General features: G+C 35.9%; 2 protein-coding genes across 9 annotated transcripts in view; one reads left to right on the top strand and one right to left on the bottom strand.

Moving 5' to 3' along the window:
• LOC109032679 (choline-phosphate cytidylyltransferase A) overlaps nucleotides 1–13,843 on the top strand; it is a 75,869-nt gene extending 62,026 nt beyond the window's left edge. For all 3 annotated transcript variants that reach the window (XM_019044927.2, XM_019044928.2, XM_019044931.2), the window contains 7 exons: nucleotides 5,902–6,010; nucleotides 6,751–6,867; nucleotides 7,681–7,832; nucleotides 8,471–8,692; nucleotides 9,371–9,541; nucleotides 10,677–10,801; nucleotides 11,485–13,843. In XM_019044927.2, coding sequence (XP_018900472.1) covers nucleotides 5,902–6,010; nucleotides 6,751–6,867; nucleotides 7,681–7,832; nucleotides 8,471–8,692; nucleotides 9,371–9,541; nucleotides 10,677–10,801; nucleotides 11,485–11,626 — 1,038 coding nt within the window. In that variant the 3' untranslated portion in view covers nucleotides 11,627–13,843. The remainder of the gene's footprint in view (nucleotides 1–5,901; nucleotides 6,011–6,750; nucleotides 6,868–7,680; nucleotides 7,833–8,470; nucleotides 8,693–9,370; nucleotides 9,542–10,676; nucleotides 10,802–11,484) is intronic.
• Nucleotides 13,844–14,089: 246 nt separating this feature from the next.
• Sec24AB (Protein transport protein Sec24AB) overlaps nucleotides 14,090–19,131 on the bottom strand; it is a 35,840-nt gene continuing 30,798 nt past the window's right edge. For all 6 annotated transcript variants that reach the window (XM_019044921.2, XM_019044922.2, XM_019044926.2 and 3 more), the window contains exons 15-17: nucleotides 18,509–18,706; nucleotides 17,891–17,994; nucleotides 14,090–17,289 (exon numbers count right to left, since the gene is read on the bottom strand). In XM_019044921.2, coding sequence (XP_018900466.2) covers nucleotides 17,178–17,289; nucleotides 17,891–17,994; nucleotides 18,509–18,706 — 414 coding nt within the window. In that variant the 3' untranslated portion in view covers nucleotides 14,090–17,177. The remainder of the gene's footprint in view (nucleotides 17,290–17,890; nucleotides 17,995–18,508; nucleotides 18,707–19,131) is intronic.

Genomic DNA, 19,131 nt, shown 5'->3' with positions numbered 1-19,131 from the left:
GAAAAAAATACTCTTGATTCAATCAGATTTAAGCTTAAATCAAGAACCAAGCCTCTCAATTTGAGCGGATTTCCTTTTGATTTAAGCTTAAATCTGATTGAATCAAGAGTCCTTTTTCTTATCAATGTTTTCAGGAGTCTGGACTCTAGATCCAATGTGTTTTTTTTTTCCAGCGCGCAATTTAATCTAAGTACAGCATCTAAAAATTTCAATGAAAAATATGCATAAATCTCCTCAAAAATGAATGTTTTACGAACGGAAATTCGGCAACATTCGGATGCTCATACGGCGTTTTGCCTTAGCACGGCAGAATAACGTGCACCACGTCGAAATACTCGTCGTTAAATGCATTTTCTTCTCCCTCCCTCTCCAGTCGGAGACGTCATAATTCGACGCAGCCCGTTGAGTCATGACTCATGACGTTACATAGCATTGAGGTTGTGGTCCGAGAACTTGCCCTTTTTTCGTCAGCCGCCAAACCGGAGTCATTTTATTGCCGCTTGGATGTTGACATTAATGGCACACAGGTTCGATCTCACGGTGAAACAGCGTTGCCGCCTTCGTGGCGTTCAATGGCTCAGTTCATTTTGCACTGAAGAAGGAAATTTCGGTCATCAGAAACGGCTGAGAAGTAAAAGAATCGATATTTCTGTCCAGACTCCGCGGATTTAAGTAGTTTTCCCCCAAAAAATTCCGGGGAAGTGGGAGGAAACTTCGGTTTCTCACCAGGGAGTACAACTTTAAACGATGATAAATAACATTTTTTGAAACTGATCATACATTACTTATTAGTTTTTTTTTAAAACGCGATTGCCATCTCAGGTGGGGTTCCCATCTTCAGGTGACTAATACGGGTTGAAAATTAGGGAGATTCGACTGACGTAGACAGTTTGTTTATTTATATTAGGGTTTCTCATGGTGTGCTTGAAAGTTCCAAAACGCCGGCCGTTATCCCCTCGATCCGACATTTTTGTCTCATGGGTAGATTTCCTTTTTTCCTGCAAAATTATTCATTTTTCTGTGAAACGTATGATTGCCCTTCTTCTCATAAGAATCGAGAGCCAAATAATACCAAAAATATAACGAAAGAGGTCTTCAATCTTTAACCAAGTATGAAGTGCCCGCACACGCGGTTTTGAAAATGTACGACGCCTTCAATTTTACGCGATACATCTAATCATGCACATGTAAGTTACGGCGCATTTTCGTCGTTTTCGGGATTCCTAACTTGCAGTTTATTGTTCCTACCGAGCGTTTTAGTATAAGCTCAGCCATTTGTGCTTATTGAAGTTCACTTAGCACTATTTTTTGTGCCCAACATGATTTTCATGCGGTTTTACCTTCTATACGCTCATTTTCCTATGCGCTTTTCTATACTCGCGTAGAAACTGAGAACAGCCGTTGAAAGTCTCACGGGAAAATGTTGGCAATATATTTTTTTATTAAATAAAATGTGGCAACATTACCAGCGAGGATCCGTGTTTTTAAACTTTCACCATCGTAACAAGAGCTCGTACCGATACTAAATCTAATTAACACCCCCCGAAGCCGCCGTTATGTAATTAATCTTCAGCCATCGGATCTTCGATCCGCGGAACTCAATTTTTCTCTATTTTTTCTTTTCTTTCTCTCCCCTCCTCCATCTAATTGAATCGGCGTAAGCGGAAACGTCCGATGTCTAATACAGTGTTTCAGAATTTGAGTGGACGACTTCGTTGTAACTCAAAGACACAAGATGGTTTAAGACGTTAGGAATGTACAAAAATTTTATAAATAATCCCTTATGTATAAATAATCGTTTACAAACAAGATCAGTCTTATTCATCAGTGTCGTGGGGCAAAAGAAATCACTGCAATTATGAAACCCTTTATTGGACAACGGACGTTTTCGCATGAGTCGATTCAATTGGAGTCTTGTGCCTTTGTCGAAGAGCTTTAGGACTGTGCGGGCCTTCTCGTTTGAACGAGATGAGTTCAAATAGTTTACTTAACAAGACACACAGTTATACAAAAGAAAACCCAGCACGATCGGGAGTAAACATGCTATTATTCTGTGTAAACGTCAGTTCACATAAAAGCTCAAGTTTCCGCGGGGCTATTTCAAACGATTGCTGAATCAAATTTTCGTTGTTCCTCAAACGAAAGAACGTAAGTTCATTCAAAGTTGCGAAGCTACCCTAAAATTACTGACAATTGAACTATGTATGCTGAAGGAACCATATGGTATTCGCAAATCCTATGCAAATAGTTCTTCTCAGCCTGAAAACGTCCTGTTGACAAGAGAAGTAAATAGAAATTTCGAGTAATTTGTCGCGTCTCCCGGACCAAGGAACGTTACTCCTTTCAGAGGTTGTGAAATTGACTCAAACAGTTCAATTTTTTACGAGAGTAAACTTGCATAATTTTCGTCAAATTGACTTTTGCATGCGATCAGGAAAAACTCACAATCAGTGCGAGATTTTCATCGAAATTGCCAAAAATCTCGGAAAAATGCAATTCACGCGGAAAAATCTAGCTAGCAACATTGAAACGAATTTACGTTCTCTTGTAAGAGAAACGATGAATTTTGCACCACAAAATGGAGACTATCTCGTCAGAATCTTTCAAAATTTTGGAGATCTTCACAAATCGACCATTTTTATAAAATCCCACAGTTGACTACCAGCCTGCGATTTATTCCAAATCGTTTCAATTCGGAAATGTCGCTCGGACCGCGAAAGTCCAAACACCGGTCTAACAAGTTCACATCTCGAGTAGTGTTCTCTTAAAGGTCAAAGCCGAAGGCACGACACACACGAGGTCGAGTCAATCAGAGAAGTCGGACATGAAATTTTTGACTAAAACTGCAAATTTTGATGTCAATTTCGTCACATTTTAAATTCTGAGGGGTGTTTCTAGAAGATTTCACTGGAAAACCAATGGAACCAGTTTTAGAACCTTGAAGTTTTGTATAAATGGAGTTAAAGGCGTTTAAAGTTTCCAAATTTTGTCCGACCTCTCCTATTGACTCGATCCACTGTGTGGCACCCAGTCCGGTCCGGTTCGGTGATGGCCGTTCATTGGTTTATTTTATTCCTCCCGAAAAATGTTAATCTTCCGGAAGTGAGACCGTATCGAAGGTTGCCTGATTCACCCAATCTGCCGAGCTGAGGAAGAACGCCGTATGAGCCTTCAGGAGCTGCCAAACTTACCCTAATAAACAGTCAAAGAAGTTATGAATATTTTTCCTTGAAATTTTCGTGCGCTTTAAATCAAATTGCGAGTGAAATTCTCCGAAAAATTCAGGGGAAAATATCCTACGGTTTCTTTGAAAGTGTATATTTTACCAGAAGAAATTTGGCAATGGCTGGAGGCTCATACGAAGTTTTCCCCTTACGCGGCAGTATATAGAATCACACAATTCACGATTTCTATTGCGTGGCCGCTGACGATCGATTATCGATATTTCCCCATTTGAAGCTGCTGTAAAGAACCGATTATTAAGGTGCTCGTTGCGGAAATCCTGTCTATCGATCCTTTTCCATAGGTTCAAATGATAGATCAATTGATACATCGCAAAGCAGGCCACGATTTTTATCCCGCGTGGCATCTACTCGGAATTCAGGAAACTGCGGAAGATACTGCTGTGCTAAGGAAAAACGCCGTATGATCATCCGAATGTTGCCAAATTACCCTATATAAAACATTCGTTTTTTAGGAGACTTATAAATATTTTTCATTAAAATTTTCAGCTACCGTAGATTAAATTGCGAGATAAATTCCCTGAAAATTTTGAAGCAAAATTTCCATCGGTCTCCTGGGGAATTTTTATTTTATCGCAAGAAGTTCGGCAACGTGTGAAAGCTCATACGGCGTTTTTCGTTAGCATGGCAGGACAGCTCAAACCTCGGAACCTGTGGACTCGCGGTGCAGTGCTCATTTGCAAGTGCATTACGCAACCCGACGGCCGAAAGTTCAAGTGTTAAACTCGACTTGATGAATGGGCGTCACGAGGTAATAAATCCTTTGAGTCGGAGCTTACTACTCGTTCTTCTTTCGATCGCGAAGTTATGCGGCGGTGGTTTGATTTATGAATCGTTTCGCGCGCCTACCAGTTTGATTTTTATTGATTTTATTACGAGCCGGCGTAATTCTATTGACACGTCCGTCGCCGATGATTCATCCTATGGATCTGTATCAACGCTCGGGAAATTTCCGCTCACTGGAAAAAAATGTCTCTTGGATCCATTCTACCATGCCAAGGAAAAACGCCGTATGAGCCTTCAGACATTGCAAACTTCCTCTGATAAAATAAAAATTTCCAAGGAAACTTTTGGAAATTTACTCCCAAATGTTCAAAGAATGTATCTTGCATAATGGTCAACCATTCTAGACACCATGATTTACAGTAAAAAATTCCGTGTCTTTTGTCACTTTAGGTTTAATATTCTGTCAGTTTAATTAACCAAATCGGTTAAGTGACTAAAAGCTCAGGATACGCCGAACAATCCTAGGATGAAGAAAGCGTCCCGCTGACCTGAGATACTCGCGTTTTTCACTTTTCCGTAATTACTCAAGTTACGTTATCAGTAAAGACGATTTGAAGAAAATCTGTGAGTTACAATAGTTTTCTTCTGAAAGAATGCGCAGACTTGCAGTGTCGCAAGCGTAGGTACGCACTTTTTTATTTCAGCCACCTATATAAAAGTCTCGGATAATTTCATCAAGAAACTGAAAAACGTGAAAATCCTAGGTGTTTCCATTCTGCATATTCATAATGGGGAACATTATAAATTCTGCAGTCATTAGATATTGCACGACTTATCGTCAGGTGCCTACTCGAAGCCAGTCCGGTATGATGCAATTGTTCCGTTCGTTTAATCAGGCAAGGGGCATTTTCAATCCTGAATGTATGTTTCAAAACTGGCACATGTTCATCCCTCAATAGGTTCAAATTTCTTATGAATTTTTATATTTTATTTTTATTCTTCCGTCTGAAAATGGCTCAGTTATGGGCCGAAACGTCTCGGGTTTGTTATGTGTATTTTTTAGCCTTTTTCCCCGTTTTTTCTCCTATTTTTTTGACATCCCTCAATATCGATGTCTGTGCATTTTGTTGATGGCGTAATTTTCTCATTAAATCATTCTTCAAAACGCTAAAAATGCATAAATGGTTCGATAACGCTTGAAAAAGTCTCTGAATGTACTAGATTTTATATCCTAATTCTCCAGTCATTAGATATCCTTTAAATTTGGAATTATCCTCGAAAAAAAACTCGAAGTCTGTATCATCGGGGTTTTGTTCTTACCTTTTGGGAATTTGCGTGTTTTTTTCCCTTGCACAAACATCTGAAATTCCAAATGATGTCATCCTTACCTCATACACCTGCATTTTTTGTATTAGTAGCCTAGTGCTGGACCGCGTTAAACAGGAAGGAACTTAGCCACATCAGCTATTGCCGAATTTAATTGGAAAATTTAATTTTTTACATGAAAACAGTCATGCGGATTTTTGTGCAAATTTTAGTGGATTTTTTGCATAGCACGAAGTAAACTTCTTAAAATTTTCAAAGGAATCTGCATTTACGTTTTCTTGTAAAGCATTAAATTGCTCACTCAAATTTGGCAATGGATAATGCGACTTGGTTCCTTTTTGCTAAGCGCGGTCCAATCAAAGATGCGTGTGGAGGAAACCAACATCTTTAAGACATTTTGTACCTCCTTGAAAGCTCCCAATAACTTTTCGAAAGTCTTTGATTTTGGTTTTGAAAAGCTGCCATGAACTTTGAAATAGGGTCTCTAAATATCGCAAGTTTTGCGGTCGGTTTCAATTGAAATAATTCATAGCGCTAGTGTCAATTCAGTTTTTTTAGATGGGTGTAGATCAGTTTCTAATTTTTGGTGTTATCCTTTTTGTTTCAGTCCATCACAAAGCCAGCATCGTTCAGTGACGAACCAGAAGCTGAGTGTGAAAGAGACAACTGTGACTATAGTATAAGAATCAGTCTGAAAGATGCCCAGAGTGGTAGAGGTAATTTCTTTTAGCTTAAAAATGTCAATTTTTGTTTTTTTCCTCGTCTACCTATGTCATTTGCTTTTTTACCAAAAATATTTGTAAGATTGAAGAAACTCTATCAGAACAAATCAGTGCTATGATTTTGCCAGGAACAGAATTTTGATCTGTTTTTGATGTCATGGTTATTTTCTTTTTTTGGGGAACGGTACGCGACTCAGCTCCAAAATGCAGCTATTGCACTAGCATTTAGAGATGGGGAAGTTGATAATATTTCTTTTTCATTGCAATGAAGTTAAGTAGCATTTCTTCAGAAATTTATGAAATTCCTCGTCGAATTAAAAAAAATTGTTATTAAAAAAATTTCAATCATTTTTCAGTGTGTATGAAGATGCTTGATGTGTTAAAATTTATCCTATTTTTGTTGGAAAGTTCTGTCCTTTGTAACTCCATGAGAGACATTTCTTTGAGGAAGAGTCTCTGTATCATATGCCCAACAAAAAAGTGTTATAATTTTTTTTTTTTTTTAATACATTCTAGGGTAATCCAAAAATTGGAACATCAGAATTCCATTGATTTTTATCGGAGTTCTAGAAATGTCATGAAGTATATGCTTCAAAAGCAATGTAGGAGCTATGGAACCTTATTTTCCTTTTTTTTTTTTAGAATAAAAATTTCAATTATTTTGTCTTCGGCATATTAAGTATCTTTATTTTTTCATCTGTTTATGTAATATCTTTTTTGTCTCATTTTTACAGTTCCTAGAAGAGTGCGAGTTTATGCTGATGGCATTTACGACATGTTCCATCAAGGTCATGCCCGACAGTTAATGCAAGCAAAGAATTTGTTCCCTAATGTTTACCTAATTGTTGGAGGTAAGAAATAATCACAATGTTCTAATTTTTTCTCCTTGTATACATTAACACTACTTGAGAGTAAAAAGGTTAATTTTAACTCAGAACTAGTGGGACTTTTCTCATCAGATTTCTGTCTCGCCGCACTCGTGTCGTACCTATCAAAATTAACTTGCATATAATTGGAAGCAAATGTCAAAAAAAGAAAAAGAAAAAACTTCTCAAATGTTTCAATTTATTTTGTCGCGGATGTGTCGAGGCTTGTCATGTTTTTCCTAGTTAGGTTGGTTTCCTATACCTCTGTGAAGAAGTGAACTATCTGCCATGCCGCTGCACTCTGTCAAATACCCATCTCAAATGGACATGGACACTCATTCGTCCAATAAGACGGATGTATTGGAAACAGTCTAACTGTATGAGATGTTATCGAATTTTCTCTGATGTTTGATTATTAAAGCAGAAGATTAAGCAATAGTGAAACTTGAAAGTTTTGACATATATTCTTCATCTGCAGAAGAATAAATTCACAAAAAGTGTAGAGGTGTCAGGTATTTAAGTTTTCTGATAAACAAATAAGATATGAGAGAAGATTAGGCAACGTGAAAAGCAGTTAGTTGCGTCCAATCATGGTTCTTTTTTATTCTGGTCCATGGAAAATATTTATGATTTTTTAGTTTTCAAAAGTGAAAGAAAATAATTTGTGTCCATGAACATGAACTTTTTTCCTTCTAGAAGTTCAAGAATCAAATTCTCAAATCAATTTGACATTTGTTTAATCATGTTTAAATTTTAATGAGCTGTGATCGTAATGTGTGTAACTTTTTTTTTTGACAGTATGTAGTGATGAATTGACCCACAGTAAAAAAGGGCGAACAGTAATGCAAGACTCAGAAAGATACGAGGCCGTGAGGCATTGTCGCTATGTTGATGAGGTTGTACGAAGTGCCCCATGGCAGCTGGATGAAGACTTCATGAATAAACATAAGGTTTGTGAGAGTTTCAGCCAAACATTTTTCAACCAGAAGAATGTTCCTATTTTTAAAAAAATGTATCACTATAGGTGTTTTTGTCTTTTCAAGTAGGCTCACTTATGAGCACTTGGAAGCATTTAAGCAAAACAAGTCTGTCTACTTACGGAATCTATTGCACAGTTTTTCTGTGTCAACTCCTAATTCTTTAATTTTTACCTCTTTATGCTGAGGACAAAACAAATTCGGTATTTACAAAAATGCGTTTGAAATATCCATAAGGCAATGTACGTAAAGAAGAGGGAATTCCTTAAAAAATGGGAGAGCTTGAGGATGTCTCATGAGGAATTATAGTTAATTCTGCTGCAATCATTGTAACTTAAGCAAGCCTGCCCTCTCATTGTATTGAATTTAGATCTCTCTTTTTTTGCCCTTCCTTAGTTCATACATTTATCAGTTTTTTTTATTTGTGCTTTGTATTAGTTTATTTATATATTAGTTGGGAGTTAATTCGATGTCAAAAGGGAACTTCCCGAATAAAATCGTTAGATTTTGAAACCACCGTAATGTTTGTTTTAAAATTGGTTTTTCCCAATACTTTTGGTTTTTTGTCAAAATTTTATAAGTTTTTTTAACAATTACACACTGTGTCACAGATTGACTTTGTCGCCCATGATGAGCTTCCTTACCCAACAGACGAAGGGACCGACGTTTATGCTTGGTTAAAAACGAAAGGAATGTTTGTCGCAACAGAGAGGACGGAAGGAATAAGCACATCTGATATTGTTGCCAGGATTGTCAAAGATTATGACATCTATGTCAGGCGGAATCTGGCGCGCGGCTACAGTGCAAAGCAGCTCAATGTATCATTCTTAAATGTAAGTATTTAGAGTCCCAAATTTTCGTTCATAATCGTAAGTGCCTCTCGAGAGTCGATTCTTAAAAACTTGGTAGCTCCTCAAAAGTGACCTAAAATAAACCAAATAATGAAAAAAGATATACATTGAAAGGGTACATGTTGAAATGGAAATTTATTGTGAGAAAATTATAATTTAAATTTTTTGAAGAATGGAAAAAATGAATGAATGACTTCAGAGACGCATGCTGAAACTTCTTGCAGTCTCTAAGGCCTCGTTCACTCGAGCACATTTCCAAAAACTTGGGGAGAACTTGATCCAGGAATTTGTCTTAACTTATCTATAACTTGTTCCTGGAACCCCCAGTTCAAGGAACCAATTCGTCCAATCTGCGCCCCTGTACACAAGGCCTAAGATTTTTAACGGTTTGGTAGGGATTCATTTTTCCCATAGGTTAAAATTTTATAGAGCTGTGATGAGTAAATTCTGTATTCTATGTACGTTAGCAAAGTTTTGAAATTACTGTGTGAATTTTTCTCCTTTTTCATCTCCTGATTATGGAATGGCACTTCATCCAATGATTGAAAATTATTGTGTTCAATGCAATGAGCATGTTTCTAATGTGTGTACCCAAAAGTTTAGCCAAAATTATGCATTCAGGGATTCTTCAGAATTGAAATTATTTTTCTTTTTGCGTAGGAAAAGAAGTTCCGGTTTCAGAATAAGATGGAAGAACTCAAAGACAAAAGCAAGAAAGTAATGGAAAATTTTGGCGAGAAGCGAGTCTCAGACATGATCCAGAAGTGGGAAGAAAAGTCGCGAGATTTCATTGATACCTTTTTACTTTTGTTTGGCCGTGAAGGTCGCCTGGTAAGTGCAATTCAACTCTCTATAGTTTTAATTTATTGTTAAAAATAAGCATGCAGTAACAAAAGTATTTTATATGTGTCAAGAATCGAACAGGAATACTCTAGATAGATACTCTAGAATACTCATACTCTAGATTTTGAGTGTGTAACATGTAAGAAAAGCCATCTATTGGTAGAAGACTACGCCTTGCCTAGGGTTTATGGCGTTTTGAAAAACCTGGAAAGTCAGGGATTTTACCTGGGGAAGTCGGGGGATTCCTAGAAAAAGTGAGGGAATTTTGCAAGCAGTGCGTTGGCTCAGCTACTTCAACCTATTTTATTTTAAGGAGCGCCAACAATCTTTAAGTGGGTCTCTCTATAATTGTACTTTCCGGAAATGGGAATTTCCTCCAAATTTTAGCAGAAGCCAGCGCAGCTGAAAGGAAAAATCTAAGTGGAAGTTTTGTTTGAAGGGCAGAGAAAGTCAAGGAATTCGAAAATTTTGAAGTCGGAGAAAAACGGAAGAAAGTCAGGGAAAAATAGAGAAATGAATAAATAAAGGAAGTATGGAAATTTGTCGCCAGTTTAATGTTTAACCCCTAATTTTCAACAGCCCTTGAGCGTAGAATTCAGTAGGACTCTGCCTCCGAATTACCATCCTCAAAACAAATCATCTCAATATTTTCCTCCTCAGAGCTCAAAGGTAGAAAAACTACATATTTTTAAATTCTTAAAGTCGTCTTGCGTCTGTTTAATTTTTGTTTTCCTGAAAAATATTTACCATCATTCACACGAAAATAATTTATTCTTTTAATTGAATGACTTATCAATGGCTAACAAACAATACCGCCAATCTGCAAACTGACGATTTTGCAGAACGAAGTGAAAACTTTGTCATTTTCGTAATTCTACGGTCAGATTTGCATTTTTTTCATACACTACAACATCATTGAAGGGCTTCCCCACAGAACTGGAAAATACTAAAATCATCAGCTTGCATAGTTTATACTGTAAAATGCGGTAAGGTCGCTAACTCTTTTTTGCCAAAATTGTCAGTCAGGTGGTATTGTTCGTTAGCCCTCGTTATTTTCATTTGATTCCAAGTATTAATAAATAAAAATTCAAAGCCATTTCATTGCTTTCCTTCATTTTTACAGTCTCACATGTGGAGTGAAGGCAAAGGGAAACTAATGCAAGCTTTTTCACCTCCTGCCAGTCCAAGTCGGGATAGAGACAGCAGCCCGAGTAGTTCTGCGTCATCCTCAAATGACAGTCAAACAAGGTAATTGTCATAGACATTACTCTCTCGTCCAGCATTTCATCCGAAATCTTAGTCGAGTCTCTCTAGCACTTTTGATCAGAGATACCGATCAAGTATTACGTAAGCTACCTGAAAGGGAAGGAGTTTAAGTTCGTTTTAAGAGGGAGAAGGGGGTCAAACCCTGTCTTACGCGACCTCATCATTAGATGTATTACGATAAAGCCATGGCTGACTTTAGCAACATGAGGGGTATCTTGTGATCAGAACTGTAGAGCTTAAATCCAAGAATCATCAGGCAATTTCATTCACAGCTGTCTGGAAGATATGTGTTTTTTCTTTTTCAATGAAGCCTCTGAAGTATCAAATAGCGTTGTCTTGTCTGCACACATGATACATGTCACTCTTAATGTGGGTGGCATAGAATGAAAGTTGAAAAAAAGGAAATTTCCATTGCTGAGGCACTCTTAAATGCCTCTTGAAAAAATTGTATGTCCTTGTAAGTGCTTGATTTTGGTTTTTAATAGGTGTCATCAACTTAAGCACAGGGAGAGGAAACTTCTCTTTTCAGCACATTCTGTAGAATGTCTTAATTTTTGTTTTTTTTCGTAAGTTCTTGAATAGCCCTTGACTTTGGTTTTGAAAAGCTGTCATGAATCATACAACCAATATAAACGAAATTTTTCATAATTCTTTTTTTTTTCCAGTCCTCCGCCTAGAAAAACGCCAAAGATTGACGGACGGAAGAAAAGCCAGTCTCGCTCGAAGTTCAGCAACAACTACGATGATAAGTTCTCGGAAGACGAAGATAACGACGTCTATGAAGATTCCTGCGATCACATCAAATAGCATACGCTCTTGTCTTTACAACGTTGCCAAATTGTAGACCTGTAAAGTAACATAGGGTTTCCATTTGAGAAAAACTTTCGCTATCGTGTTAATTTATTGTAAAATTATTTATTGTCCTGATAACTGTGTAGTCAATTGTTAGTTGTGCTCTAACTCACTTCTATGCTGCGTGTCATCCCGGCTTTGTATCAAGAACTGATACTTGGTTCCAAAGCATAGAAGTTACAAGTGGGCGAGTGATGTTACCAAAAGACAATAAGGCCCGATTGAACTACTTTTATCGGTTTCTTAGTCTTGATTTCGCTATGGAAAACACTTGTTACCAATTTTCGTGTAATCTTAGTTCCAGCTTAGCAAGCAAAGCCGCAATGATGCTTGTAATATTTCTTGAAAACTTGAAAAGAAAAAAACTCATCAGTTGGTTTTCATTTTCAAGTTTTTAAAAACTTCTGACGTTTCAGATTGCGCAGTGCTTTCAAAAAGAGAACCACAAATAAACCTGCAGCGGTTAATCCTTTTTAAAACTCATCGAAAAAGTAGCCTAATTTTGCAATTTCACACCAGTAAATGACGTAATAATTGTACATATTAAAAGATTAATGTAACCAAATTGGCAGTTTTAAAACCAGAGGTTAACTTACTTACCAACAACCACCTATTTGCATATTGGATCAATTATTCTCTGGCAAAAACGGTTTCCATAGAAAGTTGGTCCTAAATTGTTTCCAGAAACATTTGTCATACTATTGTCATTAAACCCATTAGTATAGTCACACGTTATTTTGTAAGTTCTATGTTATGGAGCCCATTAACGCTGATTGTCGTAACAGTGAACGCTATTAGGGCAGAAGTGAAAAATCCTCAAAAAACTATAGCTCAGTCGCAATACGGCAATAGGTTTCTTTTCTTTACCGGTAAAAACTAAACCTTAAGCTTCAGTGTCATTCTCAGCTTAATTTCAGGTGATCTCGGATCGGATAAGATTGCAATAAGCGATTTTGGCTTAACAAACTTTAAAAATTATGTAAATTGGAGTTTGTACTCTGTAATGTATTCTTCACAGTCACTTTCGTAATAGAATGATCGCCATTTCTTTTAGGTCCATCACGCTGCGGCCATATTCTGAAGATATTTCCTAGCAATATGTATCATTGCAATGCTATAGAGAAAATACTCTCAACTTTTTACTGGAGCTAAACATTTTTTCAACTGGACTTGAATATTATGTTGTAGATTTCCCAGCACTCATTGCCCATGCTCTTAGATACTCTGCATTTTCTTTAACGAAATATTGAGTCCGAGAAAAAGCTGCCTCTTGAATTTTGCTAAAATACAGCATTCTAAGCGCAGCAGGGCTGTCTTTGCGCTCTTGCCGTACTTGATATATGTCCAAAATGGGTTTGTTGTTCTGGTCTGAAATAATTTGCTCTGTTTTGTACTACAAGTAGACTTTTCTTTCAAGTTGGTAACATTGGAAAACACTCTTGTTAATTTGTTGAACTTTGATGTTTGGACGTGTTTTACTATCAGTTTTGCAACTCTTTGGGTATGAACTATATTGGCCAGCTCTACAACCCATGCAATTAATCCAATGAAAGGCTTAGCTCATGTGTTTATCCCCACTTTGCAAGGAATGATCAATATCTGAATCTTCTGTTGAGATAACGAAGAAGTGCGACCCGTGTCTTTTCTTCTCCACCTCGTAACGAAAACCAAAGGAGAGAGAGAAGTTGAAGACTAGTGAATTCTGTTACACGTCAGGCACTGCGTGAATAGAATCGTAGTGAGTTCATGATCTCTGAAGGAAAACCTTACTGAAAACAGTTTCCTCTGTGATAAAGAGTGTAATTCATGCCTGCAAGTCAATGCTGTTTTGTTAATTTGTGGCTTATATTGTTGAGTAACTAAATTCTATTTTTTCAAGTAAGTATTTTAATTTTATAGAATGGAAAGCATGTTGCTGTGGCAACGGAAATTTGAGTTGTTGAATGTCTACGAACATTCTCCCACGGTAAGTCCAAAAGTGGGATTTTAACATTTGATTGATGATGATTTTGAAGATTTAAAATTAGAAATGGATCTAAAAACTTTGTTTTTGTTTAATGAATCTATTCTTTTTTAAAATCTTTTGTTATTTATATTTTCTGTTCATTTTTTTTTATTCACTCATTGTAATACCTGATAAAATAAATTAAAACATCAATTATTATTGTCTAATGCGCTTTTGTTCTGTTTTGGTGTTGCTACTCTTATTCCTCGACAGCGTGCGTTACTAGGCATATCTACGGTGAAAACAGACATCTTCAATCTAAGTGGACTAGACTACAGAGAGATTCACAGTCTAGTGTGAATGAGGTTGAGAAAAGACCAACACGCTTCAGAGGGAAGAAAAAAATTCAACATCGAGGATAAATATTTAAACAATTATATACGTCTTATTGATTTTTGAAGGAACAAAAAAAGTTGTCCAGTTTTTATAATTTATTTGGAATTTACAAATCAATTATCAAAAATTTAACATTAAAAATGCAATTTACAAGAAAGTCCGAGACTGGAGGGGCCGATTCTCACCACTTTCAAATATACGTAGATTTTCCCCTTACTCAATGTACAAACTTTGTTCAAAACCAGGGCTGCCATGAAAGAAAAAAATTCAAATTTTTCAGTTCAATTTTTAAGTCATTCAAGAAAAAGTACAAAAATTTAAATTATTTCAGCTGCTTCAGGAGGCTACAAGCAGGAAAAATTTGAGTAGATCCTATCATACATGGCAACACTGTCAACAAAAACCCTATTTACAGAACAATCTAAACTTGACAGCAATTTGATTACATAGATCCAAGATCACTTATCAGCAGTATTACAGCAAGGAACAAGACGAACAGGCCTGCACTACTACCCTGATTAAAAGAGCTAACTAACAACTGTTCCAACGGTACAAATCGCTTCTGTATCTGTAACATCCTGTACTTTATAAGAACAATAAAAGCAATGAAATCAACTCATGAATAGGTAAATTCAACTTAAAATAACACAAATAAGGAATAAATAAATCAATCAATTGCGAACAAACAACAACAAATGTAACGTACAAATCATATAGATACAAATTTTAAAATACAGTTGAATCATACATATAACACAAAGTTATTAACATAATTAAAAGATAACAAGAGGTGATAATAAGATTAAAATAAACCGCCATGGTAGAGTTTTATATAAATTTTATCACCAATACCCACACGGGATGCGGTCGCTTTTTTAATTTTCATAAACAAAGAAAAAGATAATAGCAATATTAAAACAATTTAAGGGCCAATAGTGGATAAGTTGAGAAAAATTATAATTTTTTTTCCTGTAAAAATACCATTCACTTAGGCTCAAGGCTGGAATTGTATTACAGCCTTTGGAGGAATGTTTCAACCTTTAAAAAATTGACTAAAAGAGGCTCGATTTCAATGGCTGCGCTCCAAAAACATGAAGCGCAATACATCGGGTACTTTAAGAAATTAGAGTAATTAAATTATTATTTCATGCTGTTCCCCAATTTTTCTTGACAATAATCTCTTTTTTACGGATAAAAAGTAACATACTGCCACATCTATTTGAGGAGCGACAAATATTGAGTCACTTGTATCCAGAGTTCAGTCATCCATTTGCTTGAAATGCGCTCAGTTGTGGCATTTGTAAAAGACAACGCTGACGAGAAGTGAGGAACATCTACGTCTTTCAAGTAGAGAAGAGGATAACGTCCACACTAAACGAGGACTTGTTTCACTCCACATTAAATGATATTGTAGTTAGGGACATTGACTTAGGCACTCCTGTGGTACAGAATAGGTCCTGAGCTGATAAATTCATTAGATTTTTTATTCAAAACTTTATGACTATAAGTTTTGTGACACTTGACTAGTGCCTTTATTTCCTGGTTTCAAAAACAGTACACAACGAGGTAGAAAAGGAGTCTTTGGGAAAAAGTTCAGCTTTGGGATCAGAGATGCATCATTTAGAGTACTTAATAAGGCAAGATGTAACGAGAAACTTCTTTTTAAGGCCATTAAAAGTCTTTAAAATTGCAACAATGATTGGTTCAAGTGAAATTGATTTTCGCAAACACCAATAAAAAAGAAGCTGAGAACGAAGATTTTAATGCTCAATAGCTATGAAAAGAATGATGAACGGTTAAAACAACAAAAAAAGAGAAGGTTAACTGATAAAATTAAACAAAACGAAGCTTAATTTTCAATCTCAGTTCAGCCTTTTCTTTTTCTAACGAAGAAACTATGATGTACTCTTGTTTGTTGATGCCAGAACAGACTCATCAATATGCTTTCCAACCGATCAGCAGCCAAAACTTCGGCAAGTCACAATTGATTTATGGAAATTCAATACATCAAAAATCGATTCAACTATCAAATAATCCTTTGACAAATGTTTTTCATCTTTTTTCACTCTTTAGTATCAAAATTGAATACAAACATTCAAAACTTAAACTTTTTTTGTTTCTTTGCTAACACATGAACTACATTATACTTCAATATATCAATGGCTAAGGAACTATACCGCCTATCTGCACACTGACAATTTTACAAGACGAAGAAATAACTTATTATTTTTGTAATTTTGAAGTTATATTTGGAATTTATTTTATACATTAAAGCGCTTCCATGCAGAATTTGAGAAAACTAGAAATATCGACTGGCATGGTTTATGGTTCAGAATGCAGCGAAATCCCTGACTTATTTTCACCAGAGTTGTCGAACAATATTGTCCTTTGGCTTTCGATATTGATTTTTGATTAACTGATCTCTCCCAAGTATACATTTTTGATGGACCTGATACGCAGGCTCTTAAGTCCAAAGTATCATTACTTTTTTTTATGTGAATGCTTTTTCTGCAAATGATTTTTTCATTTCATGAGCTAAAAAACGTGCATGTAAATAGGATTTTAATTTTTTTTTTTTTTTATGAAAACACAAATGATAAGGACTGTCTTATCAGAAACTATCAACTACGATAGGTTGAACCATACAATAAGTGAATCAGCTCTAATCATCACAATCACTAGAGCTCTCACTCTTCAAAGTATTCCCCTGGAAAGCCTGTCAATTTTTGGGTTGAACGACTCATAAAGAAGATAAACGCGGCTCCAACTTCAATAATATCGCAGCGTTATGCGTGTGGATACTCCTATCGATAATATTTAAAATCAGCAGTGCTGCTGACAGTTATTAAAAATGAATAGACCACTGCACAGGCAAACATTAACTTCAAATTCCCTTTTGCCGCAATAGGCAGTAATTTTTACTGAGTATGTGATGCCGAAAAGGAATGACTGGGTCCTCACATGAATCGGTTTAAAATAAGCGTATAAATTTCTAAGAATCATGCTTGACCAAATAAATAATAAAAGAGACGACCAATGAGAGCCAATAGTAAAAAAAGATAACTTGATCAACATATTAAAATTGTCCACGTCCTTAACTGCCAACCCTTCAGCGCAGGCGCTCAATGACCAAATAATTACCTAAATTTTCTAATAAGCCTCGTCTCATTTCACTTGGGCTTTTATCCTCTGTAGAAATTCATAGTAGGAAATTCCAGAGTCGTATTTGTCTTCGACCAGACGCTCAAGGAACATGGAACGGTGAGAACTGTTGTCCCTGAAAAACAAAGACAAAAAATAATAAACGTGATGAATTAAGTTCATTTGTGTAGTATTCCCCTAAACTTGAGTAAAATTCAGGAGATGGAGATTCCACAGAATGACAGTTCTCCTATAATCAACTCTCTGAATAGGATCATGAAATCTTAAAAAAATTTAAAAATAAAAACTATAAGATGACACATATTACAATTTCCTTTTATACCTTTATATACCTTTCCATTTTCAGGTTTAGCTAGCTCCTATTGCCAGGTTCTATTTATCATGAAATCTCAAAAAAATTTGGAGTGAAAAACTATCAGAGGACACATGTTACATTCGTTTTTATTTCCAGGTTTCGCTGGTCCAAAAATATGACTAAATATTTCGGGCTCCTCTGTTGTTACATATTCTGATGCATCATAATTGAAAAAAAATTTAAACACGTCAGAAGATGTCAAAAACAGAATGAAAAAAAGAAAAGGAGAATTACATCAGAAAAATGTTTCACAGTCCATGATTTTTTTCTGGACATTAAAAAGCTTTGAGTTGCCTTATAACTATGAAAAAGGCGGAAGAAAGAAATGTTACCATTGAATTGAAAAGAAATCAAGGCTTACCTTAAAACAGTGATGGGTGGACAGTATGGTTTTTCAACACATAAAAGAATGATAAAATTACGCAGTCTTTCTGATTCGGGAGTTTCTAATTCTGCAATTCCGCACTGAAAAAATCAAAATAATTCATGTCAGACACTTACAAATATTTACTTCAATTCAAATGTAAAAAAATTACACGCCCAAGGAAAAATATTCAATTTCAGCTTGTTGTTGCATTAGAGAATTTTCCAGAAAAATGATTATCTGAGGCACATGATGCAATGAAGCAACAAAAGAGAGGATTTAGGGGATGTACACTCTTGCAAAGTGAATGTGACTGTTTTGCTTAACTCTATCCAGTTGTCCTGCACTATTTCTATAATTTTTAGACAAGCGGCAACATCCTCATCGATTGGTGTCCGAGTTAGAAGTATTACCAATTTAACACCATTCTTCAAGGACATGCCTCACTCTATTATTGTAATTTAGTTGTTTCCATGTATGAATACTTGCAGTTAAGCAGAGTTGGCGATTACTTCAATGCAAATGATCGACTCTAAATACATCAGTACGCTACTAAATCACGGGTCAATTAATTATCAATAACAAGAAACAGATTGAAGAAAGGTGAGTACTTACTGATATATCAGGTAATGCACTAAAATGAGGCACTCCTAGGAGATTATTCAGTAGTTGAGGGTTGACGTTGTGTCCTACGTATAAAATAAATGAGTCCCCTGAGTCCATGAGATAGATACCATTTTTGTCTATCCTTTCGGATGAGAGTTGCAAGCGGGGAGGTTGAGGAACTAACTTGTCTTCAAATTCAACTTCCGGCTGGAAAACGAAAAAGTTTAAAAATGAGTAAAAGGAGGATTAAGAAAATTATACACAACTGAGACGACAAAAATACAATTCTTCTCCTTAAAAACCATAGACTGATATGATTATTATATTGCTGAGGTCTGACGAGAGTACAAAGATCACTGAGAATCCTTAAATGCTCTTAAATTTTCATATGCTGAACTTTTTCCACTGATAAGAACAAAAAACATCAGCTGAGACCGGATCCATTGAAACGAAACGTAAATAACGTAATTCACTGTAAAAAAACTTTCCCGAACTTTTTCAAATGCTTAGAAGAAGATACCCGGGAAGTTTTGGCGCAAGTTTGGCCTGGAAAGCTCGAAAATTGAAGGATATAATAGTCCTAAAGTTCTTAGAAAAAATATTTAGGAAGTAGAAAAATGTTTAAGCTTTTA

The sequence above is a fragment of the Bemisia tabaci genome, chromosome 7 (genome assembly GCF_918797505.1).
Source record: "Bemisia tabaci chromosome 7, PGI_BMITA_v3".
NCBI classification, from domain to species: Eukaryota; Metazoa; Arthropoda; class Insecta; order Hemiptera; family Aleyrodidae; genus Bemisia; species Bemisia tabaci.
Note: the sequence above shows the minus strand (reverse complement) of the source record. Positions and strands in the feature narration are given on the sequence as shown.